This window comes from Bemisia tabaci, chromosome 4, assembly GCF_918797505.1.
Source record: "Bemisia tabaci chromosome 4, PGI_BMITA_v3".
Taxonomy (NCBI): domain Eukaryota; kingdom Metazoa; phylum Arthropoda; class Insecta; order Hemiptera; family Aleyrodidae; genus Bemisia; species Bemisia tabaci.
Window position 1 is genome coordinate 17,901,797 of NC_092796.1, and position 25,357 is coordinate 17,927,153.

Genomic DNA, 25,357 nt, shown 5'->3' on the forward strand with positions numbered 1-25,357 from the left:
GACTCATTATTCGAATTTCTTCATTTTGAAACAAGCGTCCTGTCCGTTTTAATATGCCCCAAATGATTTTACCAAATTTGGCAACAGCGTAACCTTTTCGCGCAACCCCCTTCTTCCCTCCCCGCGACACTCCACCGAAACTATTTTCTGTCGTTAGGTATTTGCACAGCTAATGCCCCTTCAAACTGACGTTTAGTTTCCGCATCCGATCGTTCAATTTTTGCCAGTTCTGTCGTATAAAAGTAAAACACGTCGTGCACGTAAAAGTACGACACGTGTCGTCGTGTCGCACACGTGCTTTTACACGTGTTAAAAATCAACAGTTCTAGCTACAGTTTGGCGCGGATTGAAAAAGATCGAAGTAGCAAGGGATGATATAAACCCCCTGATGTAACAGGAAAAGTCAAAAGCTCTGGGAAGTAACGACGGTTGCGATTGAACCATCATGGTTAAAAAACGACGTGATCGATCACCCATTTTTTTAGAATCGAGTATTTGACGACTTCATAGTACGATACGATTTTACCGAAATTACACGTTTAAATTGCAGTTTTGTATTGTTATTTTCCTTTTTTGAATCTTTATTTTTTGGACGTGAAAAATCTCTGCATTCATTCCAACGAAGGTTACTAAAGTCAAATCTAAGCAAACTTTAAAATTATGCTTCTTGCTAATTTTTGAAAAATTATGTTTTTCAACGGCAATATCTTTGTAAAAAAATGACAGTATCATGCCGTTCTGTGAGAGAGGGGCAAATCAGCTCAAAAGGTTTTTTTGAGCTCTCAAAGGAAAACTGGCGAAAATTATTTTTTGGAATTTTTACCGATTTTATCCTAATTTGCATAATTGTTTAAAGTTTCTAACAATCACGCTCACCCGGTTTGATCTAGAATAATTAAATAAACAAATAAATGAATAGATAAGTATTAAAATAAATAAAACATTCAGAGATTTTGAAACATTGGAATCATAATAGTGTTTTCTTCTTCCTCTTCTTCTTCCTCTTCTTCTTCTTCTTCTTCTACCGGCTTTACCTTCATTATCGATTCATTTTGATTTTTCAAGTCCGTGTATTATAATGACCATAAACCCAATCAGTAGGTAACCGAGAGATCTTATACGTCCTGTACGCCGCGCCTGCGCCATGCCCGTTTATTGTGCTACCGGCAGAGAAATTAGATCTCCGGAAAAAATTAGCCAATTTAAGGAGTTCACCTGTCAGATGCCAGAACTTTTTCCATAAAAATCCCTGGTAGGAGCATCGTAGCTCAAGAGCGCTCTTCTATGAAGCCGTCACGCAGCCGGGAAAACGTTGAAAAGAAGTTTCTCCACGAAAAGTATTAAAACTTGACCGAGTAAAACTTATTCGTAAGTCCCTTAACTTGTATGCCGGCGAGGGAAATCTCAGCGAACCTCGAGGGGAAGGGGGAAGGGGTCGATAGTTTCAAGAAGAAACAGCGTATCTCAATGATGATGCCGTCACCTTCCGGCCAAAGTATCGCAAGCGCTTTGCGACGTTTAAAAATTTTCACCGCCATTTTATTTTTTTTTACAGGGAAATTGTTGGTCTAATCTGTTTGAACATTTCACTGAATTTTATCGGTAGCTTAAAGAAAATTCACTGAAATTTTTGGACAGCTTCGTTAAACAATCTCTTTAAAGAAATTAAACGGCGGTGGAAATTTTGAAGCATCGCATGGCGCTTGTGATACTTTGGCCGGAAAGTGGCGATGTGTGGAATTGTCCTCATCTATCTTATTGTTTAAAAGTGACCAAATCAACACAATCGCTTAAAAATTCGATACTAAAATATGCCTCCCGTAGTCGGAACAAATCACAGAGATTTTCAAAGCATGACGTTGAAAATCGAGCATTTTTTATCCAAACAGGAAATGATTATTTATCCTACTGCAATATTTTACCCTGGTATAATAATCCAAGGAAACGGGGCAGCGAGTACGTCAGAGCAAAACTCAATTGCAATAACTGCCTTCACCTTCATAAAACATTCCAAAATCAGCTCGCTTTTCTGTTTGTCCTCAGCCCCCCCCCCCCCCCCCCCCCCAACTGCCGTTATTAACTTACTTGAGCATTTTCTGCACTCCTGGAAATACCATCCATGCAACGGCGCGAGGTGCGTTAAAGAACAAAAATGACCATGCGACCAAGAGCGACTTGAAGGAGGAAAGCCAGTGCGCCTTCAATTGCTTGCATATGCAACACGGACATCCATCGAGCACGAATAGTTGCATCCAGACGTTGATAAGGGTATCCGAGCGTCCGCTGGCTCAGATCCTTCTTCCTTTGTGAAGAGCCGTGCTTTATTCGAGTTTTTCTTTCATCTCGGGTTTCTTCTCTCCTCTCCAATTCTTTTTGTGCTTACCTCGATTATTTTTCAGGTCTGAAGAAAGATGGAAAGCAGCAATCATGATCCGCGCCTCGACTACTTGAGCAGCTACGTCCAGAAAACCTTGAAAATGAAGTCGGAGAAATGGGCGCGCATGTTGACTTTCGAGGAATTTCGGAACGTTGTTTTCGATTTCCTCGACAAACCGGAAGTGAACGTCCTGATCATTTCGCAGGTACGGTAATCGAGAGGCGAATCGGGAATTTTTGGTTTAAGAGTTGACTTCGAATAAATATCGACATGGGACACGAAGAGATTTGCCCGTAGACGATTATTCTTTCCCTCGAGGAGAGATGAAGGGTGCTTTGATTCTTTGGAGCGTACTTTGGGTTTTGTAAATGCCGCAGTGAAATCATTTTGGAAACGGGTGAGGTGTCATTTCAGTCCGGCGCCCACGGAACCTTAATGTGAAGCATTTTTGTCGCTCTCTCATTTCAGCCAATTTTTAAGCCTTTCGAATCAACGACAAGGAAAATACAATGAAGATCCGATGCAGACCATACTAAAACTTCATAGGTACTTAAAACTAAATTGCGGGAATTTTTTTTCGTTTTGCTCGAGGGCTACTTCACTTTACTTTCTGATTGTGACGCCTGTAATTCTTTCGACCGATTAAGTCACCTTAACTTTTCCGTTCATCCGCTGAACAATTTTTATCTTTCATTTTGAATTCTTGAATAATACCGACTTGCTCTCCTCTTCTAATCATCAACTTTAATTTTGCCTCAAAACTAAACCATATGAAGATGACCCCCTCAAAATTTCGAGCCTCTAACCGATTTTCTCCAATCTCAAAAGAAACCCATCAAGTTGTCAATGTTACCCCTCTTTTGAAATAGAAACGACGGCAATGGAGCTTTTGCATGCCATAGAGATTTGCGATTTAAGCACTAGTTTTATGCAAAAATAAGCGAGGAACACATGGTTCCACTAGTTTTCTCTGACACAAACCGCCAAGTTCGAAAAAGGCTCTCGAAGTTGAGGATATAAAGGAGGAGATCGCCCACAGGGTGTTTAGAGTCTACTTCTACATCCAGTCAAACTCTTATGCTTGGACAGGTGCGAAAACATCGGCAGAGTTAGCACCGTGTGCAAGAACCCTACAGTCATGTCCACAGAATTGCAATTCGCGGAACTTTGAGCGAATGAGTTTAACGAACTAAGATTTTGCGGAAGTAGTCACACTAAGTTGCGGGAACAAGTTCGCCCGAAGTTCGGCGAGCCGCGCTCTCGTGGACAAGGTGTTAATCTGCAACCTTGGCAACTCTACTAAATAATCCTATTTCACAGTGTATCACAGGTGTTGTGATCAACAAGAGGAGTTGCCCACGGGCTCAGTAAAAAATCCTCCCAATAAGGCGTTGGTGAAATTTTTATCTAGGGAGCAGGGTGTTTTTTTGTCGTCATTTATTCCTGTGGCCACAGCATTTGGGTATCCCTGAGCTCGTTTCAAGTCAAAAGGTGTAAGCGCGTGACTTTTGCAGGCACAGATGAGTCCCATCCGTTGCAGAACCATGGAGGTGCTAAGAAATATCTTAATCCAGCTTTTGACTTTTGTTAGTTTGCAAAAATAGTGGCTGAAAGTTTACTGAGAGGGACTGAGAGGAAGGGGGGGGGGGAAAGGTCAACAGTGTAGAAAGATGCTGAAGAAATCTAATAATTACCCCTTCATACTTAAGTACAGCCAGGTATAGGTAGTGGTAGTACATTTGAGAAAAACGCGGCTAATGCGTTTTTTGATGTCAACAAATTAAATTTTTACCACATTAGGTCCTCACAGCAGGTGTACCTATGCATTCACCCATTATGAAACAGCTCTTCTGGAGCTTTAAGTTTGATGATATTGTCATAAATACACAAGAAGGTTTCAGACAATTTTCTTCAAGTTGACAAATGATGACTCGATCGAATTTGAGAAAATTTATCCAATGAGAACTGCAGCTCAGTAGAAAATGTTAGAGAAACTGACAGTCAAAAGAAATTGATCCCTCAGAAATTTGTTTAAATATAAGAGTCAAAGAAGTTTAAAAAATTCATAAATTGCCTATTTTTTCTTTCAGAATATTGCAGCTCAGTTGATTCCGGCAAACAGCTTTCCAGTTAACTTGAAAACTAAAGGTGCTTACTTCGTCAAAAAGTCAAAAACCGTTGTTCCCAAAGAAGATATACAACAGTACCTGATTTTTGGTGACATGGCCTCGAAGCCTATCGAGCAGCTGGCATCACTTGTTGATGAGGTTCGCTGAGAAAATTGTTGATTCTTAGATTTAATTTTTAACACATCCAGACTTTCTACTAAGAGAGCTTGAATTTTGGGTTGAACGTATCTTGTTCAAAGCATTTTCATGCTGAATACTCAGCAAATATCAGCTAGAGAAAATACAGGAAAATTTGTGCTCGAAATCCTCGAAACGTCAGAAAATGTCAAAATTCTAGAAAACTTATAATCCTGAATAATAAGGATTCAATTTTTATTTTTTATTTTTAAAAAACATATGTATCTACGTTTAAAATTTTTTCTTCAAACCTGAGAAGTTTCTCTTCATTTTCTTTTAATTTCAATGGAAAACTTTTGCCCTCTATTTGTCTTTAAATAAAATTAATGATCCATCAGAAACATTCCATTTTTTTACTCAACTTGACAAAAGTTTCCTCTCTTAAAATTGCATATAACATAAAACATAAAACATAAAACATAGTGCATTCTAGTCTTTTAAAATGGACAGCAAACAATACGCAAATTCAACGATCCTTCCATACTTCGGTCTAGAAAAACAATGTCTAAAAACTGACCTGAATGAATTTTACACAGTTTCTGAAGAGAATTTCAGTTTGTTAATTAATTATATTTTCATGTCGTCACTTGTTTTCTTCTTTTCCAGGTATTTGTGCCCCTCCTCTCAAATAAAGGAAACCATCGCAACTGGCCCGCTGTCGTTGCTCAAGATGTGAGTCAGCATGTGCACAGCTTGAAGAGCACAGTATATCAGGTGAAAGGTCAAGTTAATGGGCAAACTGTCCTGCCATTACCTGTTGGAGTTGAACGAGTTCACCAAGCAGAAAAAATGTTACGAGAAAGGTACCGAAGCTATCTTCAAATTTCTGTTTCCTCAATGATGAGCATCACAATAATTAACCATGAGCTCAGTTTTGATGTCAAGATTTTGAGCCTCAATAGATTTCAATAAAAGTTATTACGGTTTGACGCACGTTTCGTTTTGACTAGAGAGTTAATGATTTCGCCAACAAGTGATCGATAGTATTTTTAATATGGGGTAGCAGCAGGTTTAAATATTAACAACATTTAAATATTATAAAGCAGAGAGAATCAAGAGATGATGCAGAAATTTTTACCGAAGGATCTGCCGTGCCTGATACTCTCTAGTTTTGGTATCAACTCAATTTTGTTATGCCTTAATTTTTTAGGCAATCATATTCCAAGGTCATCAATGATGGCTGACATTTTAAACTAAATACGGCTGAAAAGTTGAGAATATGGATTGTCATTTTGACAGGATTGCCTTTTAAGTAGAAGTATGCCTTTTAATGGAACGAATTTTGAATGAGCAATGAATTTTCCCTTCATTATTTTTCATTAAAAGAGGTAGGTGGAAGGAATTGAGGCTTTCAGTCTGCAAGTGAATGTTACTAAAAAAGGAGTAAATAACTTTTCAATGTATGTAAATAGAAATTATACCTAACAAATCTCCTATGTAATAATGTTGTACCATTTTTATCTAGCGGAGGAGAAATGGTGGACCTCTACTTGAAATCAGCCATAGAAGGTGTCGTTATCAAATGGGCTTCCCAAATAAATGATGTTTTGAACGACGATTCTTCCCTGGCTTTTGCTAATGGGCAAAATCCAACTCCGTGGGCTGGTAGGTCAATTCCAAACTTTAAGGAATCCTGCAAGACTTTTTTAAGTTGAAAACGTCCTTTTCAAAGCGTGAAGACCTGCAGTAGCCCTCTCGTTGCTGCTCGAATTTATCTGAGTATCTGGTCAATTCGGTTGATCTTAAAAAATATCAGAAGTGATTTTGGTAACACAATATGAGTCATATCAGACTACTAGGCCCAGCACTGGCAAACTGATTATAATTACATACAAACTTTCTCTGAAATTTTTTGAACCCTGCTTTTATAATCCATAAATTAAATCAAAGTCATCAAAGGGAATGTGCACAAACGCGATAGCGGCGCATGTTAATGAAAACTGACCTCTTCAGGTTAAAATTTCCTTAAATACTTGAAGCAGCAAGAACTTCACTCTTCATTCCTTTTTTTAAATGAGTAGTTCTTTCCAAAATTCAAACAGATTATTGTTTGTAAACCTTTATAAGGACAATGTAGAAAAAAAATCAAGTGGACGTGCGTCCATCCAGTTTTTATCCGATGAATGTCAGCTTCAATTTGTATTCAATGAAATGTACAACGTTTTCTAATGTAATTTGCTCTTTTTTCAGAGGTCAATTTCTGGAACACTCGTTTACGTAATTTAGAATATATCTATGAGCAACTGCGTGATGAGAGGGTTCAAAAAATGGCAATTATCTTGGAACGTACTGATAGTGCCTATTGCCCATGTTTCAAAAATCTTTTTAGGAACATTGTAGCAGGTATGAAACTTTTTTTAAAATTTCAAAGAGCATTCTCTTGAGTCATCGTATTATCCTATCAGTAATCATGCATGAACTGGTTTTAGTTTTTCTGACGGAGACTCATGAAGAAATGGCAAAATCCCCCGTTCTCAGACAAAATCAGGAATGATGAGGTTTTAGAGAAAGATAGGAAAGGCGTCGAACAGTTAGAGAGAGAGTTAGAGAGAAAATTTTCATGTAGTGAATTTGCATTTCAAATGCTAGGTTATTTTGTTACTTTAGCATATTTTATCCCTGACTTTTTTAAGTTGCTAAATTATCATATCATGTGCAAAGAATTTTTTCCTAATCGTAATTGTTATTTATCTCTCTGTTATTGAATCAGCCTTGACTGAAGCCAAAGATATTGTGCTTTACTTCAAGCCTTTGCATCGACATTTCGCTGCTCTTGAGGAGACAGATTTTTCGGACGTTATCCCCTGTTTAAAACCGCTCATGCATATCGTCTGTCTCGTTTGGGCCAACTCTCACTACTACTGCAATTCAGGGAAAATTATCGTTCTTCTGAAACAAATCTGTAATTTAATAATTCATCAGGTACCTATGATATGCCACCTTGACTTCAATCTGTTTCGTAATTTTTCTAGATAATGATGTTCAACTCCAATAGTTCATAGTTATTTTGAAGTTTCAGTTAGAGTTCATTTTCTATTGGAATTGAAAAATGAAGATTTCATCATTCAAAATGTAAGGCCCTTGATCATGGAAATTGTTGCAAATTATTTTGTTCACCTGAAATTGCAAAAAACTCAACTAAAAAGCCCCCTCAAATCAGAATTTAGGAGTTAGACGAATTTGGGAACCAAGCTACAGATTTTTTTTCCTGTTTGTTTATGTCCATGATGTCCTGCCAAAGTGTGCTCTAAGAATCAAATTAGATATTTAGTTCGACTAAGCAGCAACTCAACTGCTCTGTAGTTGTCATCGTCGAATTGAGAGTATGTGATTGATCCAAAAGAGAATTTCTTGTAATTTTAATTTTAGATTTTAACCAGGATCACTCTTTAAACTGCTTTGTCAAAAATTAGACATTAATTCACGAATCTTACTTTTGATGAGTCGTCAAGCTCCATGAAACGTAAGTCACCTAAACCAACATATTTCTTAACTTTCATCCCTAAATACTGCAGCATTTTGTCACTACTTTGGTGAGTAAATGGTCTAGAAGACGTTTTAAAAACCAACCTCTCAAGCTTGGAACATTCTGCTGTGATTCATGTCACATTACCTAAAATGTGATCATGGAATAACCTTGAAAAGCAAGGTTGCTTAATCTCTCAGTTTTCATACGATGAACGCATCAGAACAGTTCTTTGTGAGGTAATTCAAACTATTTCCCGATTATTTTTTCTTAAAAACAATCAGTGTTCTGAGACATGTTGTAAGTTTAAGGTTTTTTGTAAAAACATCTTGAAATTTTCAAATGATCAAAATATTGAGCATGTGACAAAGTGTTGCTAAGTCTACAAATCTGCTTCAAGATATTCTCTCTTTTATGTTAAACCAGGCTAAGCGTTACCTAGATCCATCATCAATTTTCCAAACTGATGTTGATGAAGCTAAAATAAGAATACAACATTCTCTAACAGTCTTAAGAAATTTTAGGTAATAAGCTTTTTAACACATAGTTTTATATTCATCTTTGCTTGACTCAATATCAAAAAAGTTATGAACAAGATTTAATTCTAAGCCTACCCTCATCAGCAAACCACGTACGGAAACGTTTCCTAAAATTTATCTTGAATCTGTTTAAATTTGGTTGCTTTTTCAAAGTTCAAAGTTTGCTCTAAAGTTTTGTTCAAGTTTTTATTCCTCCTTGGTAGTCAGTTTCAAAGCAGCAATTGTCATAATGTGTAATTGAAGCAGATTGAGGTGTATTTGTTCCGGTCATTCACTTTTTTCTTGTCAATATTGCAGGGAAATATTCGATAACTACAAAGAAAAACTAGGAACTTTTTTTAAAGACAGGCCTCCTAATATGTGGACTTTTCATCCGAACATAATTTTTGGACGCATGCAGCACTTTATTGAAAGGCTTCATACTATACAGGTAACTTTGTATAATCATATTTTATTCCTAATTGCCTCTGGGCCATCATTTGTTTCAATTCATTGTCACTTTTTTTATTCTGGGTAGTCAGGGGTTAAACTTAAATCATCAAACAGATACAGTTATATTCATGACACCCCATAATACAAGCAGCTAAAACCGTGATTTCTGTTCCTTTTTCAGAGTCCACAATTCAGGATTTTTTCTCTCATATGAGCAGATTGATTCTTTAACGGTCTCTAGACTCACTAGATATTGCCTCATAACATCTGTATCCCTGAGTTTAAAGGTCAAAACTCTTTGCTGACTCAATAGTTCATTTAATCAGAATTCAGACTCAAAAATCGTTATAGCCAACCTGGAGATTTGCTTAATTGTACTTCAAGAGTTCAAAATAATGTTAAAAATGGGAATGCTTAAAATTGAGAAAATATAGAAGATTGAATTAAGGGAGAAATCGCTTCATTATTTTGTCTTTTGTGTTCTAATCAAGAAGATTCTACTGTGTAAGGAATGTGTGGGGTGTGGGTCTTATGCTAAAGTTTTTATTGGTAAAGTATAGTCTTTTTTTTTATTAAACTGGTCAATATCTTTGTTTTAGTGGTTCTTCAGCACTGTGATGGAATTTTTGAAGTTAGAGCGTGTGGAAATCGGTGGCCTCAAAGGGCGCACACTTAGTGGGCGCATTATTGCCATATCTCAAGAATTTAATGATCACTTCACAGTTTTTGCAAGCAAGACATATGATGTTTTAGATCCGGAAGATGAAAGTTTTCTCCGAGACTACAAACAATTTCAGAGTAATATTTGTGATTTAGACAGGAGGCTAGCTTCTATTTTGTGCCAAGCATTTGATGATTGCTTTAATTTAGAAAGTGTCTTCAAGGTAAGTCCAACTGCCAACTTATTTATAATTGTGATTTCTACCAATAGAAACCCTTCAGGGCAAAAAATACAAGTTCGCATTTTTAACATCATTGCATGGAGCAGTACTTCACGGAAATTTTGGTGCAAAAATTACTTAAAAATATTGAAGCTATGAAGTCGTAATGATTTGAAGTTGTTTTATCTTTAAGGACCCATTCCGTAAGAAATGGTTACAGTTTTTTTTACTGTGTTCAGGTCTCAAATTTCTCTGGCAAAAATGTAATCCTATGCTCCAGAATCAGTATGTCCACTGTCAAGCGGGTCACAGTGGTTGTTTTTTGTAAATTACGCTAGGCCAAATTGGTCACAGTGAGAGGTGTTTTGAACAGCTCGTTTTCATCATTCTGCTAAGCAATATAGGTACTGTTTACAGGCACAAATCCCAGTTTAAAGCATTCAAATCTTATTATTGTTCTGGGGACAAAATTTTCTTTAACAGCTTGTATTTTTTTCAGCTGATTGAAATTGTTGGTTCAGTATTGGAAAGACCACTAATCAAGGAAGAATTCAAGTCCAAGTACCAGATTATTGTTGATATGTTGAATGCAGAATTGGATGCATCAATGGTAATACATTTTTGCACATTTTTCCACTTCAGTGAGTTTTAAATGCAGTTCAAGATTGAACTTCAAGGGGAAAAAAAGAAAAATGAGTGAGAAGCTGGAGAGATTGTAAAAAAATGAGAAACAGATTAAAATTGCAAAACCTGAACAGAGAAATTAAAGGAGAAAATGAAAAGAGGGTTAAGGGTTTCTTGAACTTAACATTCATACGTTCCTTTGGCTATCACGAGGGAATATTCCAGTGATTTTCAGTTTCTGACTGTCCTTTCTCCCATTGAAATGTACCCATAAAGCAAACCTAAACTCCCATATTGAATTAAAAATACCCTGTGAAATAGTTTTCTTTAAAAATTTTGAGCAAATGATACTTATTTTGTCCATTAGTGTCGACTCATCAACGGTTTTTTGCCTGCTCGTCTAACAATTAGTTCTGTAATAAAGTAATTTCTACTACATATGATTTTTCGAGTCTGTCTTCAGATTTTTCTCTACCACTCATTAGATAACAAAGCTTTAATTTTAATATTAAAAACTTTATAATTTTAATACTTAAATTTTCTCAGGACATTTATAATGAGCATATGGAAACCTTTGAGAAGACAGGTTCCATTCCAGTAGGACCAAGTATGCCACCTCTAGCAGGCACATTAAGGTGGATTTATGCCGTAAGGCAACGGATTACTATACCTGTCACCAGTTTCAAGCAGTTGGAAAATCCGTAAGTGTGTCAATTTCGTTAACAGACATGTTTCTTTTTGTTCTATACTTTGATGAAATCTGATCATCAAAAGAGTCAAAGTAACCAAGAAATATATTTACTACGAAAATTTGTCACTTTTTTGCCTAGCACATAGATGCTGAAACCATAAAAATGTGTTCCTAGGTTTACTTTGTTGTCTGTTGTATATTTTGCTGTTGTAAAAAAAAAGAAAAATATGCACTGAGCTGCCTCACCGAACAGTGACCAAATAAATTATGAATTTTAAAAATGATAACTTCGCAACAAGAGAATACCTTAAGAATTTTTTTGATAGTTTGGTCTCCAGAGAGGACTTTTTCCCAACTAACATTAATGCAAACATATTAATATAACTTTTTCTTTTAGTCTCTTTCATTGTAAACAGGGGGAACATAACTTTAAGTTTAGCATGCCTAATACTTTCGCACGATAAAATAAAATAAATACTCAACTGACTCATTAGAGCTACAGAGAATTTGAATGTTTTAGATACGCTTTTTTTCCTTCTTCCCTCAAGTGAAACGCATAATGAAAGAGGCATTGAAACTTGTACCCTCAGCACATTTTCGTTTTCTGTTTTAAACAAAATTCTGCCTTTATTTACCTGAAAAATTGTCTTGGCTCTCAATGTTCCAGAATTATTAAGAGTGAAGCGGGACTTAATGTATTCAATAAGTATGAAGAAATTATGTCTTTACTAGCAGAATTTGAAAATAAATTGTTTGCAAAATGGGCAGAAAAAGTTCCTGATCAAGTTAAACTGAGTCTTAATAAATCACTTTTAAAGTGGTCCCCAAATCGCCAAGTTTTGTTAGTTAATTTTGATCCTCAAGTAAGCATTTCTACACTTCATCTTGAAATATTGGTATCCTGTATTCCTGCAGAAAATCAAATACTGAGAAAATTCTCAACTGAGAACAGCCTCCCATTTTTACCAAGAATAAAAAAAATCTGATAATTAATTTATAGTTTTTTATCCAAAGATCTCCCCCCCCCCCCTATATACATCTCATCCCTCTACAAGTCCAACACTAAATACTTACCAATAAAATTCACAAACAGTAGTATCCTAGTATATCTTGTCAGATTTTCTATTTTTCCAAGATTTTTTTTAACTACTTGCTTTGTAAATTAACAAATATATTATCACAAACAATCAAATGATGATTCTGTACTCAGCACCTAAAATTAATAGTTAGTGATTAACTTATAAATATGGACTTAAAAGTTAAAACTCAAGTAAGACAAAACAGTAGAAATTTGTTTTTTCCAGTGTTGGCTAATATTTCTTCTTGTTTTTCAGTTAGAGGCAATATTACGAGAAGTTCATTATCTGCAGCTAGCTGACTTCAAAGATATTCCTGAATCAGGATATGAACTCTACGCTAAGATTGAAGTCTTCCGTGGTTATAGAATCAAGTTAAATTGCACCGTGGATTGGTATAACGATGTTCGAAAACACAGCAGATTGGTCGAATATGAATTAGTAAGTTTTTGAACTATTCCACTGCTTGATATTCTCATGCTTTTGAAGGTCATTCATTAACGCTAAACTTGCATTGTCTCTCTAGTTTTCTTCAGTCTCTCCAAATCGCTTTTACTCTCTCATAGTCGGAACCTTTTGAGGAAAAAAAAAGTGAAACCATGAATTTTTTATTATAGGATACAGATGTCTGCTTTTTATTTAAAATTGGGGTTCTATTTTTATTAAGGTGTCTCATTAGGTACCATCATTAATTTTTTGAAAAGATGAGGTACAATTTCATGACTCATAACAATATGTATCTGATTTGATTCACAGGTGAAAGAATATGTTGAAGAAATTGATAGTTTGATCATGCAAGGAGAAAAGGAATTGACGTGGAACTCTGAGAATCTATCAGAATATATTGACAAATTGCACAATTTAGTGGACAAACTACAATTCAGAGTGAAGAAAGCTCAAAGAAACATCAGAATAATTCGAGAGATGGTTTCGCAGTGGGCAAAGCAACTATTCATGGAGCGCAAAGATGGGAAGAAAGACGCATTACTAAATATAGAAGAAAAGGCGGACTGTTGTGCCAAAAAATATTCTCAAATAACACAAGATGGAGTGGAAATTACAAGACTGCTGGAAGAAAATCAAGAACTTTTTGTAATGAAAGAAGAATCAAATTCTAAAAGATGGCTTGCTTACGTCAATTATGTTGATGATATCGTTGCTTATGGGTTACTTTGTGCAGTAGGTGTCAGTCTAGGTTACATAGCCGAGCAAATGGACCCTTCAAATCAAAATTGTCCTTTATTTGAAGCGCGGCTAGAGCTTGTTGATCCTGATATCGTTTTTGTGCCTCCTTTAGATCCTGAGTACAATGATAGCTTTTTGAGTCGAGTGGAATCTTTGATCGATGATATCATCCAAATGGCTGCGCTCATTCCTCGTCTGGCAAAGCATCTGGGTCAAGAAAATTATCTGGTAAATTGCTGCCCAAAAATTACCCCTTTTTTTAAACCTCGCTATATCATTGTCTGATTGAGATAATCAATCGCAGTTTGTCTTAAAACACTTCTTATATGTTGCAGATTCTTAATATTTTTCAGTTTTGAATCCTAAGACCACTTAAAATTGGGTTTTTTCGAAAAAACTGAAATTTTAAATTGTCATTTGAATCTTACACATTGTTTAATAGTTATAATCCCTTGAAATTTCATCCCATCAAACCATCTTTGAGGGTCTAACTTTGTTAGTTTTTGCTCAAAGACACATTGTTGCCACCTACATAAGTTTTTCATCACTACTTTGATGTTTGAATGGATTATTGTTGTCTCAACCTTGACAGCTACATCAGTAGAATAATTTTTTGCTTTTCTTTCCAGGAAGGTATGCAAAAGATCGATGACATCATAGCAATGAAAAAGGAAATCTTGGACAGTGTGGAAAACGGTACCTCTGAAGTAAGTATGAACACTATCCTCAGAGCATAGAGGGAGCCTAAGTCCTCTTTTAATTAATTATTTGATGACTGGCGTTTGTATCATTAGCTCCTCATTTCTCTTTGTTTAAAAATCAAAGAAAGAAAGTAATGAAGTTATAAAATAGACCAGATAATTTTGCTTTATTGTGACTAATTGATATGCAGGTTAAGGACATTTTGCCAACGATTTTTTGTCCACGCACCTGTTTTTTCCAGTAGTCCATGCATAGTCCATGCAGTAGTTCCAGTCCATGCATTTTTTTCAGCAGGGGAATTTCGGTCCACCTTCCAATTGAGACCCAAAGTTAATTGGTCCACATGTAAATACAAATGACAATTGCTCATGACGTTTTTGGATGGAAATGTAAACCGTCTTGGAAGAATGAGGGTTTGCTTGTTTTTGTTCATTTGTTTGGTCCAATGGAGAAAAATGGGCGTTATCTAGCAGGAGCTAGATAAAGCCTCTTTTCATAGATCTGGCCACATATTTGTCTGTTATGAAAAAATATCCTTTATTCATGATTTTATCAATCTGAGTATTCTCTTTGATCTGATGATTGCGGGCTATGTTGTAGGTCTTCCTCTAAAACTATGATTTGTCTCTCATATATCTTTTTCGTGTTCCAACAGGCCAATGAGTATTGCCTCGGGTTTGAATCTTACTCATACCTTTGGCTAGATGATAGGCAAATGTATATGGATCAGTTCATCACTTACGCAAGGCAACTCACGATGGAGGAGATGGATCTTGTTAATCTGGGTGACTCATTAGCTCCTAAACCGGTTGCTCCAACAATGGCCCAGTATAAAGAACAGGTTTGCAATCTTAATTCCACAAAAATCTCTATTATTAGTTTCTCAAGATCTCTCTCATTAATTTCTCAACAATTAGACAAAATTTGAAGTAAAAAAAGTAAATTTTTCTTGAAAATAAAATCGCAAAGTCAAATTTTTGAAAGAACAAGTTTAAGCTTAGGCCAAAGGTCCTCTCATTTCAACCTCAGTTAATATTTGTTCACAGATCGACACATTCGAAAGTCTCTTTGCTGAGGTGGAAGAGTTGAATTCTGTTCAAGTTTTTAATTCTTGGTTTCAAGTTGACATTCGACCTTTTAAACAAGCTTTACTTAACACTGTTTGTAAGTGGAGTTACATGTTCAAGAAACATCTGATGGACCATGTGACAAACAGGTACTACAAAATCTTAATTTTTGCTTTTTCTCTGTTTCGATCAAAGAGATTTTTCAATGTTGCATATTGATGGTAAATTTTGGTCTTTCAAGATTTTGTGGGTCCGCTGGGCGTGCCCACATGCCAGAGTTCAGTGTGTGGTTAAGCTATATTTATCAAATTTCATAAAGTTTTAAAGTTTTGCAATCCAATTCTGTGTGTCAGTAGACTATTTGCCTCATCTCTAATAATACCTGCATTAGATCTTGCAACAATGAACTAGAAAATAGCAGTGCATATGTTTACAATTTTATAAAAACAATAGTTTTTCCCCAGTTTAGTGATAGTCATAGTGCCAAGGTTTTTGTGTAGTTTCATATTTTTTTTTTTCAAGTGGTATTAGTGAAATTTTTTCCTATTTATTTATTCTTATTACAATTGATTTTCCTTGATTTCAGTTTGTTTGATCTGTCAAGTTTCATTCGTTCGGCAGATGAAGGACTTTTGCAAACGGTGGAAGAGGGTGATTATGATAAACTGATCAGTGTCATGGGATATTTAATGAATGTCAAGGAGCGGCAGGTTACCACAGACGATATGTTTGAACCACTTCATGACACAATTGAATTGCTTAAACAATATGATCAAGAACTACCTGAAGAAGTTAATGTTTTATTGCAGGTATTTTGAATAGATTGCTCATTTTTTAATGTGTTAAATTTATCAGGAAATTACTAATTCACACTCAATTTAGTTGATACATTTTAGGTCATGGTTAAAAGCTTTTGCCTGACCACTAAATGTTGAAGGATCCAAAAAGAATGTCAGGAAATGAGTTCTAGCAATGAATGCAATTTGAAAGTTAGCAGTTGCTTATTAATTTATTGATAATTTTTGAAATTGGAAGCTTGGAAGGTTTGAAAAATAAAAAATTCCATCTGAATCTTTTGTTTTAAAGCTATAGTCCCAAAATGATTAAACATCAGATATATTAACAACTCAAGACAATTACTGATGAAAATCCGCAAGTAATTGTTCAGCGAGTTTTGACATCATTTCCAAGTTTGAAACTTCCTTTTCTATTACAGGAATTGCCAGAACAATGGAACAATACTAAAAAAATAGCAGTTACTGTAAAACAGCTGGTTGCACCTTTACAGGCTGCAGAAGTCTCAAGTATCAGAAACAGAATAGCAGCCTTTGACGTGAGGCAGAGTCAATACAGAGAACACTTTAGAAAAGCGCAATTCTTAAAGTATGCCCTCAAGTTTCTAGTGTCCTAGCTGTTATAGGTTTATTTATTCTGCCTTTGAAAATTCAAAGTTCAGGAATTTTTGCAGTAAGAATGCATATTCATAGCATTTTTTTCGATTTCAGTCCACATGTTGAATTAGTCCACTGTTTGAATTAGTTAAGCATGTTGTGAGCTTTGGTTTCTCAAACAGTAGAAACAAGTTACTGATTTATTTTCTCCAAAAGGATAGTTTTATAGAAATAAGCAAGAAAAACAGTGAATGCTCTCTGTTGGACGCACATGTAACAATTTTTATCTGTTATGTCTCGTCAGCAAAAAGATTTGATTCTATGAAGCACTTCTACTTCTTTTTGCAGTTACATTCCTACACTAAAACTGAAAAAACAAGTATATTGACCATGAAGTTTTGTTTCCACACTATCTTCATTATTTTCCAAATAAATGAAGTAATACTATTTTGCATCAAATTTTTAGAGAACAATTTTTGGAAAATCCAAAGAAAAATAATGCAAAATTTTACTAAGTTATTTAAATGGTTAGTTTAAAAGGAGACCTAGATTTTTTTCATGTATGTTTCCTCAGGTTTGACTGTCCAACACCTTACCGGATGCTGGATAAAGCAAATTTAAGCATTCGAGAGTATGAAACAGTCATGCAAGGGATTCAAGATTCTGCCTCTCTCTTTGAAGTAAATGTTCCTGATTTCAAGTTACTGAAACAATGTCGTCGTGAACTCAGAATGTTGAAAGTAAGTCTATTTTTTAATTGGAAGGCATTAAAAGGCAGGGTTTCCATGATCATTCATGAATGAGGTTCAAGAAACCGCATCAGGTATTTGAGCAATTTAAAAAAATGAATGTGTAATGTATGAATAAACTAAGTGTTCTCATGAAGTATGAAGGAGATAGGGTGGGTAGAGCCAAGAGAACGTTTGTTGGGATCCAAAGCAATCTGGCTCATGGCCTCCTATGTTTTTATTTTACACCAATTAATTTTTCAATGGGTCACAGAATAAAAGTTCTTATCTTTTTTTCATAAATCAATCGTAAAATTGAAATCAAAGGAACTTATTCATAAATAGGTGGCTGTTTCTGAACAATCGGCACCCTTAGGAAAAAGTTTGCTCCTTCCTCAGTCTATATTGTCCATGCTTTGAATGTCATTGATTCTGTTTGGTTTTTTCAGCAACTATGGGATTATACGCATATTGTCAAGACCTGTATCGAGGACTGGAAAACAACACCCTGGAGGCAAATTGACGTTGAGAATATGGATATAGAATGTAAAAAGTTCGCCAAAGAAATTCGTGGTACGTAATTTATTTATTTGTATTAATACCCTCTTCTCCACCAGATGAGTCCCTAAAGATATAAAACAGAAATGGGAGAAAGAAAGAAAGACTGAGAAATGAAAAGACGAAAATGACACATTAATATGCAGGTGAGTTGAAGAAAAATAGCACCTTTGTAAATAGCTATTGTAAATAGCTTTTAAGGACAAAATCAGACTACACACAACAGAAGAAAGAATGAGAGGGAGAAAAAATTCCAAAATTTTAATAATTGTAAACATTTGTAAATAAGATTATTCGTAGCTTTAAATAGGTTAGCCATTAGAACAAGGCAAAATTCAGTCTTTCCAAAAATAATTCTGAAGAATATTTCTCAACTGAATTTTTTTTAAGTTCCATATAATCTGATAAGCGTGGTTTTTGTTAAGCATTTGACAAGGAAATGAGAAACTGGGACTTGTACGTCCAACTAGAAGCAACAGTAAAAAATATGCTCACCTCACTACGAGCAGTTGGTGAGCTCCAAAATCCTGCAATTCGAGAAAGACATTGGCAGCAATTGATGAAATCTACCAAGGTTAGCTCTCATTTAGCTTTCACTATTTTATCATGTTGAATCAAAAATTACAAATATCATCGAAATTAAAATCGTAAAATAATTCTGGCAATGAGTAATATTTAAATTAACTCCTGCGCAATATATTAACATGTTCAACTTAGGAAGCCGATCGGAAAAAGCAAAATTTATGAGAGTCAAACTGTGCACTAAACAAATTGGGGAATTTTTTAAACTGAATGAGTTAACCAGTGAGTTAATTTCCTTTTAAGAAATAATAAGATTATTATGTCGTGTAGGAGAGAATGTTTGGAAAAACCTATGGCTTGTAATTTGCCAAATGTGGAAATGCATTCCTGATGATCATATCGAATCTTTGAACTTTCACAGACTTACAAACTTTTTAAAGTTAATCTAAATAATGAAATTTATATTTCACTTAGATATTGATTCAAGATTTTTTAATTTTGGGAATTGTTCTCTGAAGAAAATTCTGATGAGGAATTATATAATTTTCTACCTAAATTAAAACCCAGTCCAAGGGCTCATTATAAGAGGGAAACAACAACGAAATTAAAATTTTTAAGTTTTTAAGCAATAAAAATATGCTATCAAATATCCCAGGAAAAGGAGAAAAAAGTTTGAATTGTTAAGAAATTCTCCGAAAAATGTTTGAAAAGATACTTCACGAAATCAAATTTTTTATTAATCTATAGGTCAAGTCAATGATGAACTGCATTTCATATGTTTTACCGGCAATGAAGTGTGTGGTTGTCTTTGACATCTTTCCTATACAACAGCAAAAAAAAAAAAAGAGGAACTTAATGCATTAACAATTCCTTTTTTTTTTTTCTTTCATCAATTAAACCATTAATTTTTTTTTTTTTTTTTTGTGTCGTCTCTATCTGTGTAATTTCTGTGTTCGTCCTGTATGTGTATGCTCCATGTGGTTATTCTCATTTGTGTAAATGTTTTGATTTTGTCCGTGTGTTTTAGTTGAAGGCTTGTTTTCACTTTAGCTTTTTCCCCCATTTTAGTCACTACTGCATATCCCCTGCATGCTTATCGTTTTTAGAACTACCACACAAATTCCATACTGCCCACTTTATCCTTAATATCTATCTCTATTCATTCTTAATCTATTGTGATTTGTTCCAGATTTCTACTTTGTCGTTTCTGGGCTTTTTATTCATGTTTTGTGCCTGTCCTTCATGTGTTTGGTTCGATTATATTCTTATCATTTCAATATAGGTATTTCAGCTTTGTTTCTCTCACATCTTGTTTCAATTTGAACATAAATGTAATGTGCCAAATATCGTTTTACATATCATCGTAAATAAGGGTGTATGTACCTACTTTATTCTCCTAAAACTATGTGATCAGTTAAATTATAATTAATTTAACGGCCTCTGTATTTTCACAAGATTTTATTATTCAAATGTATTAAAATCAATTGTAAGAGAAACATCAGTGCAGAAATTAGGATATTTTAAGGTAATAACAATGTCAATGCACAAAAATGAATGATTCATTTTTAATTTTTTTTTTTTTTCCCAACAAATGATATACTATAGACAGACATGTGTGCTTGACTGATAATGATGAATTTAAAATCAGTCATTTTGAGTTTTGAATTTTTTAAATTCTTAATGTATGTTGGACATTGTATAATGTTTTTACCTAAATTATTTTTCATAACCATTCTGCATCTCTCCAGGTTCTCTATCAGAACATCGATGTAATTTTTTTGCCCATTTGTTTCAGAAACACTCTGATTTGCCTCCTGAGTTTTCAGTGAGTATCTTTTACATGTGTTAAATTTTCTATTTATGTCTAATGGATTCAAATGATTTATTTGTCCAACATTGGAGTTCGCCACAACTTCCATAGTGTGGTTAACTTTTTTTTCCCTCTGTTTCTGAGTAAGATGTCTTTACCCATTCAGAGACTTATGACTGAGAATGGTTCTCATTCTTTCGAAGTAGGTAATTAAAGTTCAACTTCAAATACATCTCATTCTATTTATGTAAGAATTATGTAATTTTAAAATCTCCCTCTTTTTTATCTTTGCTCTATCTTTGACTTTTTGTAGTGCAACTTAGTATGCCTTGCACCGTTGTTCTTTAAATGTTCTCTATATCTTCAATTTAATTATCTTTATTAAGTGTTGAAAAGGAAACAATTAAAAGGTTTGTTAATTTTTAATCTCCAGCATTCTGTTACACTAATCAGTTTGTCATTAGCTTTTAGAGACGAGAACTATGTTTGTAAGCCAAATAATAGTACAATTCTTTTTTCTATTAAGTAGTAGTTAAACATTTTAAGTAGATTTTATAGTTTCGTTTCCTTTGCACTAACTTGTATGAGTATTTTAATTCGATTCTCCTAGCACAGAAATATTAAAGCATTATTTTACCTCAAAAACATAAGAGCAAATTCTTCTCATTTCAAGAGTTAGTCAAATGATGCATTTGCATGCTTAGGATGCTTACGGTAAACTAATTAAAGAATGACTGATGAGAATGAATGTGTCCAATCAATAATCAATGGTTTTTAATGAAGCTAATTTTTTTTAAGTTAATGCTCGTAAGTTCCCTTGAAAACCCCTCTTCATTGATTTACAGGTGCGTTTTGTCATGGATGAAGGCACAACTCTAGCAGACTTATTAGCTTTGAATCTTCATGAATGTGAGGATGAAGTGAAAAATATAGTTGATAAAGCAGTTAAAGAGATGTCAATGGAAAAAATATTGAGAGAGCTCAACTCTACCTGGTCAACAATGGAATTTCAGCAAGAATTACATGCCAGGACAGGTTGTACCCTGCTCAGAGCTAGTGAAGAGCTAATCGAAACCCTTGAAGAAAATCAGGTTACAAATCTTTTACTATATCATGAAATCGGTCACGATAAAATTATATTTCAAAAGCAAAAGTATACTATTAATTTTATTCAAAGATTGGAAGGAAGTAATTTTGAGACGCAGCACTGTAGTTTCGGCCCTTGTCTTTATTGACAGCTTATAACTCGCCAAGACTAGGAACTTTTACTGCTTGTGTCTGGTGTAGACGGGGACAGGAATAACATCAGTCCCAATAAGATTTTCTTTCTGCTTCAAAGCACAAAAAACTAAAGCGTAAAACTGCCATACCTTTTGATTTTTATGTAAAGGGGGCGAATATTTTTTCCTGCAATTTTCTTCCCCTGGTGTCTGTGAATTTCTTCAGAGCCATGCAGCAGACAAAAGTCTAAGACTTGCATGCATTTTCAATGTTACCATTTTTATTTTCACTTTCGTCATATTTCAGGTTCAACTTCAAAATCTCATCACATCAAAATTCATTGCACACTTCCTGGATGAAGTCTCTGTCTGGCAACAAAAACTTAGCATGGCTGATCAAGCGATCACGGTCTGGTTTGAAGTTCAGCGGACCTGGATGCACTTAGAATCAATTTTCATGAGCTCTGAGGATATCCGTAAACAGTTGCCTGAAGATTCTTCCCGTTTTGATCAGATAGATACGGACTTTAAGGTTTGATTTCTCCATTGCACTTAATCACTGGCTCTGCCAATACTTCATAGGAAAAATGTTTTCATTGGAAAATTAAGATATAATAAACAAACCTCTCCCTATCTAATAATCAATCGAAACATTGCTTTGTGCAAGTACTTTCTTTGTAAAAAAAAAAAATACAAAAGAAATTATACACATATTGTTTTTTAAGTTACAAGCCTGAACTTTTCTCTAAATTTCATGCAGGTTGCGAGTAGAATTTTCTTCGTAACTTTTTGGAGATTGTGGGGACAGTCTTATACTTTTTCAAGTATGAAGTGTCGGCCTCCTGTGGTGTAGTGGTTGTAGCGCTGGCTCTACAATCAGGAGGTCCCGGGTTTGATTCCCGGCTAGGCGACCCAAGTTTGATGGTCTCAAACAATGGTTGCCTTGGGCTGGTACATGGTAGGGACGGAGGGGGGAGGGGCTCTTACTGGAAGCGCAAGGATTACCACTTGTGTGGTATTTGAAGTAGTAAAAAAAAAAAAAAAAAAAAAAGGAAGCTGTCAAAAGAGTAAAAAGCACACATTGGTTGAAATTTTAGGTTTTTTCTCCAAGAAACAATGGAGAAAAAAGGAATCCCTACTTTAAAGTGAATGCCGATCTTGTGATCTATCATCAAATTGAATATGAAGAGAAAATCTTAAACAATTCCTTATTCTAGTTTTGTGGTCTTTTCATATTTTTTTTTTTTTTTTTAAATTTTCTTATTCTAAAAAGGCTTCTAAGTGTTAATTATTACCCTCGATATCTTATATTTGTCTGTCATTTAGGTATTGATGGAAAACATCGCCAAAACTCCAAATGTTGTGGAAGCTACCAATAAACCTGGACTAGTTCAACAATTAGATGGTCTTCAAAAGGAATTAACCCTTTGTGAAAAAGCATTAGCAGAATACTTAGAGACAAAACGACTGGCATTTCCACGGTTCTATTTTGTTTCATCTGCGGATCTGTTAGATGTTTTGTCGAATGGAAACCAACCAAAAGTTGTTGCCAGGTATATCTAATAGGCTTTTCTTCAATTTATTCATTTTTTTTTATTTGAATAGAGTGAAATTTTTGCAACCTCTGTAACAGGATTGTAAAACCTTGTATCAAAGATAGCAAAGATTATACAAAAGAAATTCTTAGACAAATGTAAATTTTTGTGGGAAGATTCACTCTTAAATTTTATGCTTATTTTTTGCATTCTTCCTCTTCCAGGCATCTGATGAAGCTATTTGACTCCATGGCAAGATTGGAATTTGTTGATGGCAAAACGAAAGGAACTTTATGCGCCCCAGGAATGTATGCCAAAGATGGTGAATATGTGGAATTTCATGGGAGTTGTGATTGCAGCGGACCAGTAAGTTTTTTGTGCACTGTCTTTTGGAGTTTAGACTTTTTAGTTTCTATAATCATCTAATATGGTATAATTGTACAGAGTTTAACATAGTCTGACCAAAATGCATCCATATGTGGTCTTTGGCATAAAGATGAACTGAGCCATCACTAAGTTTATTTTGTCTTGTGATTTCAGGTTGAAGTATGGCTGAACAGACTACAGGTTTCAATGAGATCCTCAATACGTTATTATTTTTCGGATGCGACGACCAGTTATGAGGAAAAACCACGAGAGCAGTGGCTTTTTGACTATCCGGCCCAAGTATCACTGTGTTGCTCTCAAATTTGGTGGACCACAGAAGTAAACATAGCATTTTCAAGACTAGAGGAAGGTTACGAGAATGCTCTGAAAGATTATCAAAAAAAGCAGGTGAATCTTGAAAATCAACATTCTACTAATTATTTACAGAAAAGGGTCCAACCAGAGCAAGTAGGAACAATAAAATTTGTAATTGTTATGACCGTATTATCATCTTTAATTTTTTTTATTGGTTTAATCAAAAATATTATTAATTTTAACTTCTGAATTATCCAAAAGGTAAACATAAATGTATGAAAATACATAACATTTATAGTTATTTAGGTCCCAAGACAATGTTATCAACTCATCCTCAAATACGATTAGCTTTCAAAATTTGGTGATAAATTTGTATTTGAAAGAGTGCCTCAATGAGTTGAGATCATTGTCTTTCAAATATGACATGCTATGTCATAAAACATTAGAGGCTTGTTATGACTTTAAAGTATTGTAATTTTTTCATTGCCCTCAGATTTATCAACTGAGTACTCTGATCTCTTTACTGCTTGGTGAATTATCAAAGCAGGACCGCCAGAAAATCATGACTATTTGCACGGTTGATGTGCATTCTCGAGATGTTGTTGCACGACTGATTCAACAAAAGATAGAAACTGCATCTGCTTTCCAGTGGCAATCTCAGCTCAGACATCGGTAATTTCTCCAATTTTTTTGCTACTCCCTCTTTTGTAAACCAAATAACCTTAGAGTCAATCTACGTGGACAGTTAAAAATAAATTTAGAGCTATCTTAACTCTCTCATGAGCCTTAATTTGCACAAGAATTCATGCTACTCAATGCTCATCTAAAAACGCAGATAGCTCAATTTGTTTTAATGTGAACTACAAATAAGCGTTTTTTTCAAATCTGTTTACTTGTTTTAGATGGGATGACAAAGAGAAAGATTGTTTTGCGAACATATGTGACGCTCAATTTCGTTACAGTCATGAATACCTAGGAAACACCCCACGTCTGGTTATTACACCTTTAACAGATCGCTGCTATATAACTTTGACTCAGGTGTGTCTTTTTCTTTTCACATTTACTATTATTTCCATTTGTTCTTCTCTAAGATTGTCCAATTTTCTGCCCAATTAGATGACCGCTCTTAGGTTTAAAATTATCGAAGCTGAGAAATTCAAAATTGAGGTAATAATACCTTGTTTATGGGTGTATTTTCTGGACTTTTTGTCACAGAAAACGTTTCTAAATATCAAAGTAAACTATAGTCATGTGGGTATAAAGCTTGCAGGTAAAGAAAAAAAGAAATTATTTTGGGCCAAAGCTATTTGAAGTTTTAATTTTTCATATTATGGGCTTGAAATTGTTGGATTAAAATGCAACTTAAGCCCTTCATTGACACAAAAATGAAATGAAGCAGGAGGATACCAGATAACGCTCTCTGTTGAAAACTCAAATTCTAATTTCTTTACTCAGCCGCACAGAATTTGCTCTCTCACGAAAAATTTGCCCTTATGCACCAAGCTCCTTTCCCATGGACATGCAAAATACCATGCAATTTGTTTTCTTTTGGAAAAAAAGTGAAGT

At 34.8% G+C, this 25,357-nt stretch overlaps 1 protein-coding gene across 2 annotated transcripts in view; it reads left to right on the forward strand.

The window, feature by feature from the left end:
* LOC109034292 (dynein beta chain, ciliary) overlaps positions 1-25,357 on the forward strand; it is a 68,477-nt gene that overhangs the window by 13,403 nt on the left and 29,717 nt on the right. The window contains exons 3-32 of one of the 2 annotated variants that reach the window (XM_072299443.1): positions 2,400-2,582; positions 4,468-4,644; positions 5,290-5,486; positions 6,149-6,288; positions 6,874-7,026; positions 7,394-7,605; positions 8,576-8,673; positions 8,986-9,118; positions 9,720-10,004; positions 10,501-10,611; positions 11,172-11,326; positions 11,984-12,179; positions 12,651-12,833; positions 13,149-13,805; positions 14,207-14,284; positions 14,935-15,120; positions 15,326-15,495; positions 15,933-16,155; positions 16,563-16,729; positions 17,312-17,477; positions 17,915-18,038; positions 18,449-18,597; positions 20,341-20,370; positions 21,201-21,446; positions 21,883-22,107; positions 22,902-23,128; positions 23,335-23,476; positions 23,651-23,884; positions 24,285-24,463; positions 24,694-24,829. In XM_072299443.1, the coding sequence (XP_072155544.1) occupies positions 2,412-2,582; positions 4,468-4,644; positions 5,290-5,486; positions 6,149-6,288; positions 6,874-7,026; positions 7,394-7,605; positions 8,576-8,673; positions 8,986-9,118; positions 9,720-10,004; positions 10,501-10,611; positions 11,172-11,326; positions 11,984-12,179; positions 12,651-12,833; positions 13,149-13,805; positions 14,207-14,284; positions 14,935-15,120; positions 15,326-15,495; positions 15,933-16,155; positions 16,563-16,729; positions 17,312-17,477; positions 17,915-18,038; positions 18,449-18,597; positions 20,341-20,370; positions 21,201-21,446; positions 21,883-22,107; positions 22,902-23,128; positions 23,335-23,476; positions 23,651-23,884; positions 24,285-24,463; positions 24,694-24,829 (5,550 nt within the window). In that variant the 5' untranslated portion in view covers positions 2,400-2,411. Of the gene's footprint in view, positions 1-2,399; positions 2,583-4,467; positions 4,645-5,289; positions 5,487-6,148; positions 6,289-6,873; positions 7,027-7,393; positions 7,606-8,575; positions 8,674-8,985; positions 9,119-9,719; positions 10,005-10,500; positions 10,612-11,171; positions 11,327-11,983; positions 12,180-12,650; positions 12,834-13,148; positions 13,806-14,206; positions 14,285-14,934; positions 15,121-15,325; positions 15,496-15,932; positions 16,156-16,562; positions 16,730-17,311; positions 17,478-17,914; positions 18,039-18,448; positions 18,598-20,340; positions 20,371-21,200; positions 21,447-21,882; positions 22,108-22,901; positions 23,129-23,334; positions 23,477-23,650; positions 23,885-24,284; positions 24,464-24,693; positions 24,830-25,357 lie in introns of those variants that run through there. The other variant, XM_072299445.1, reaches the window with a different exon arrangement.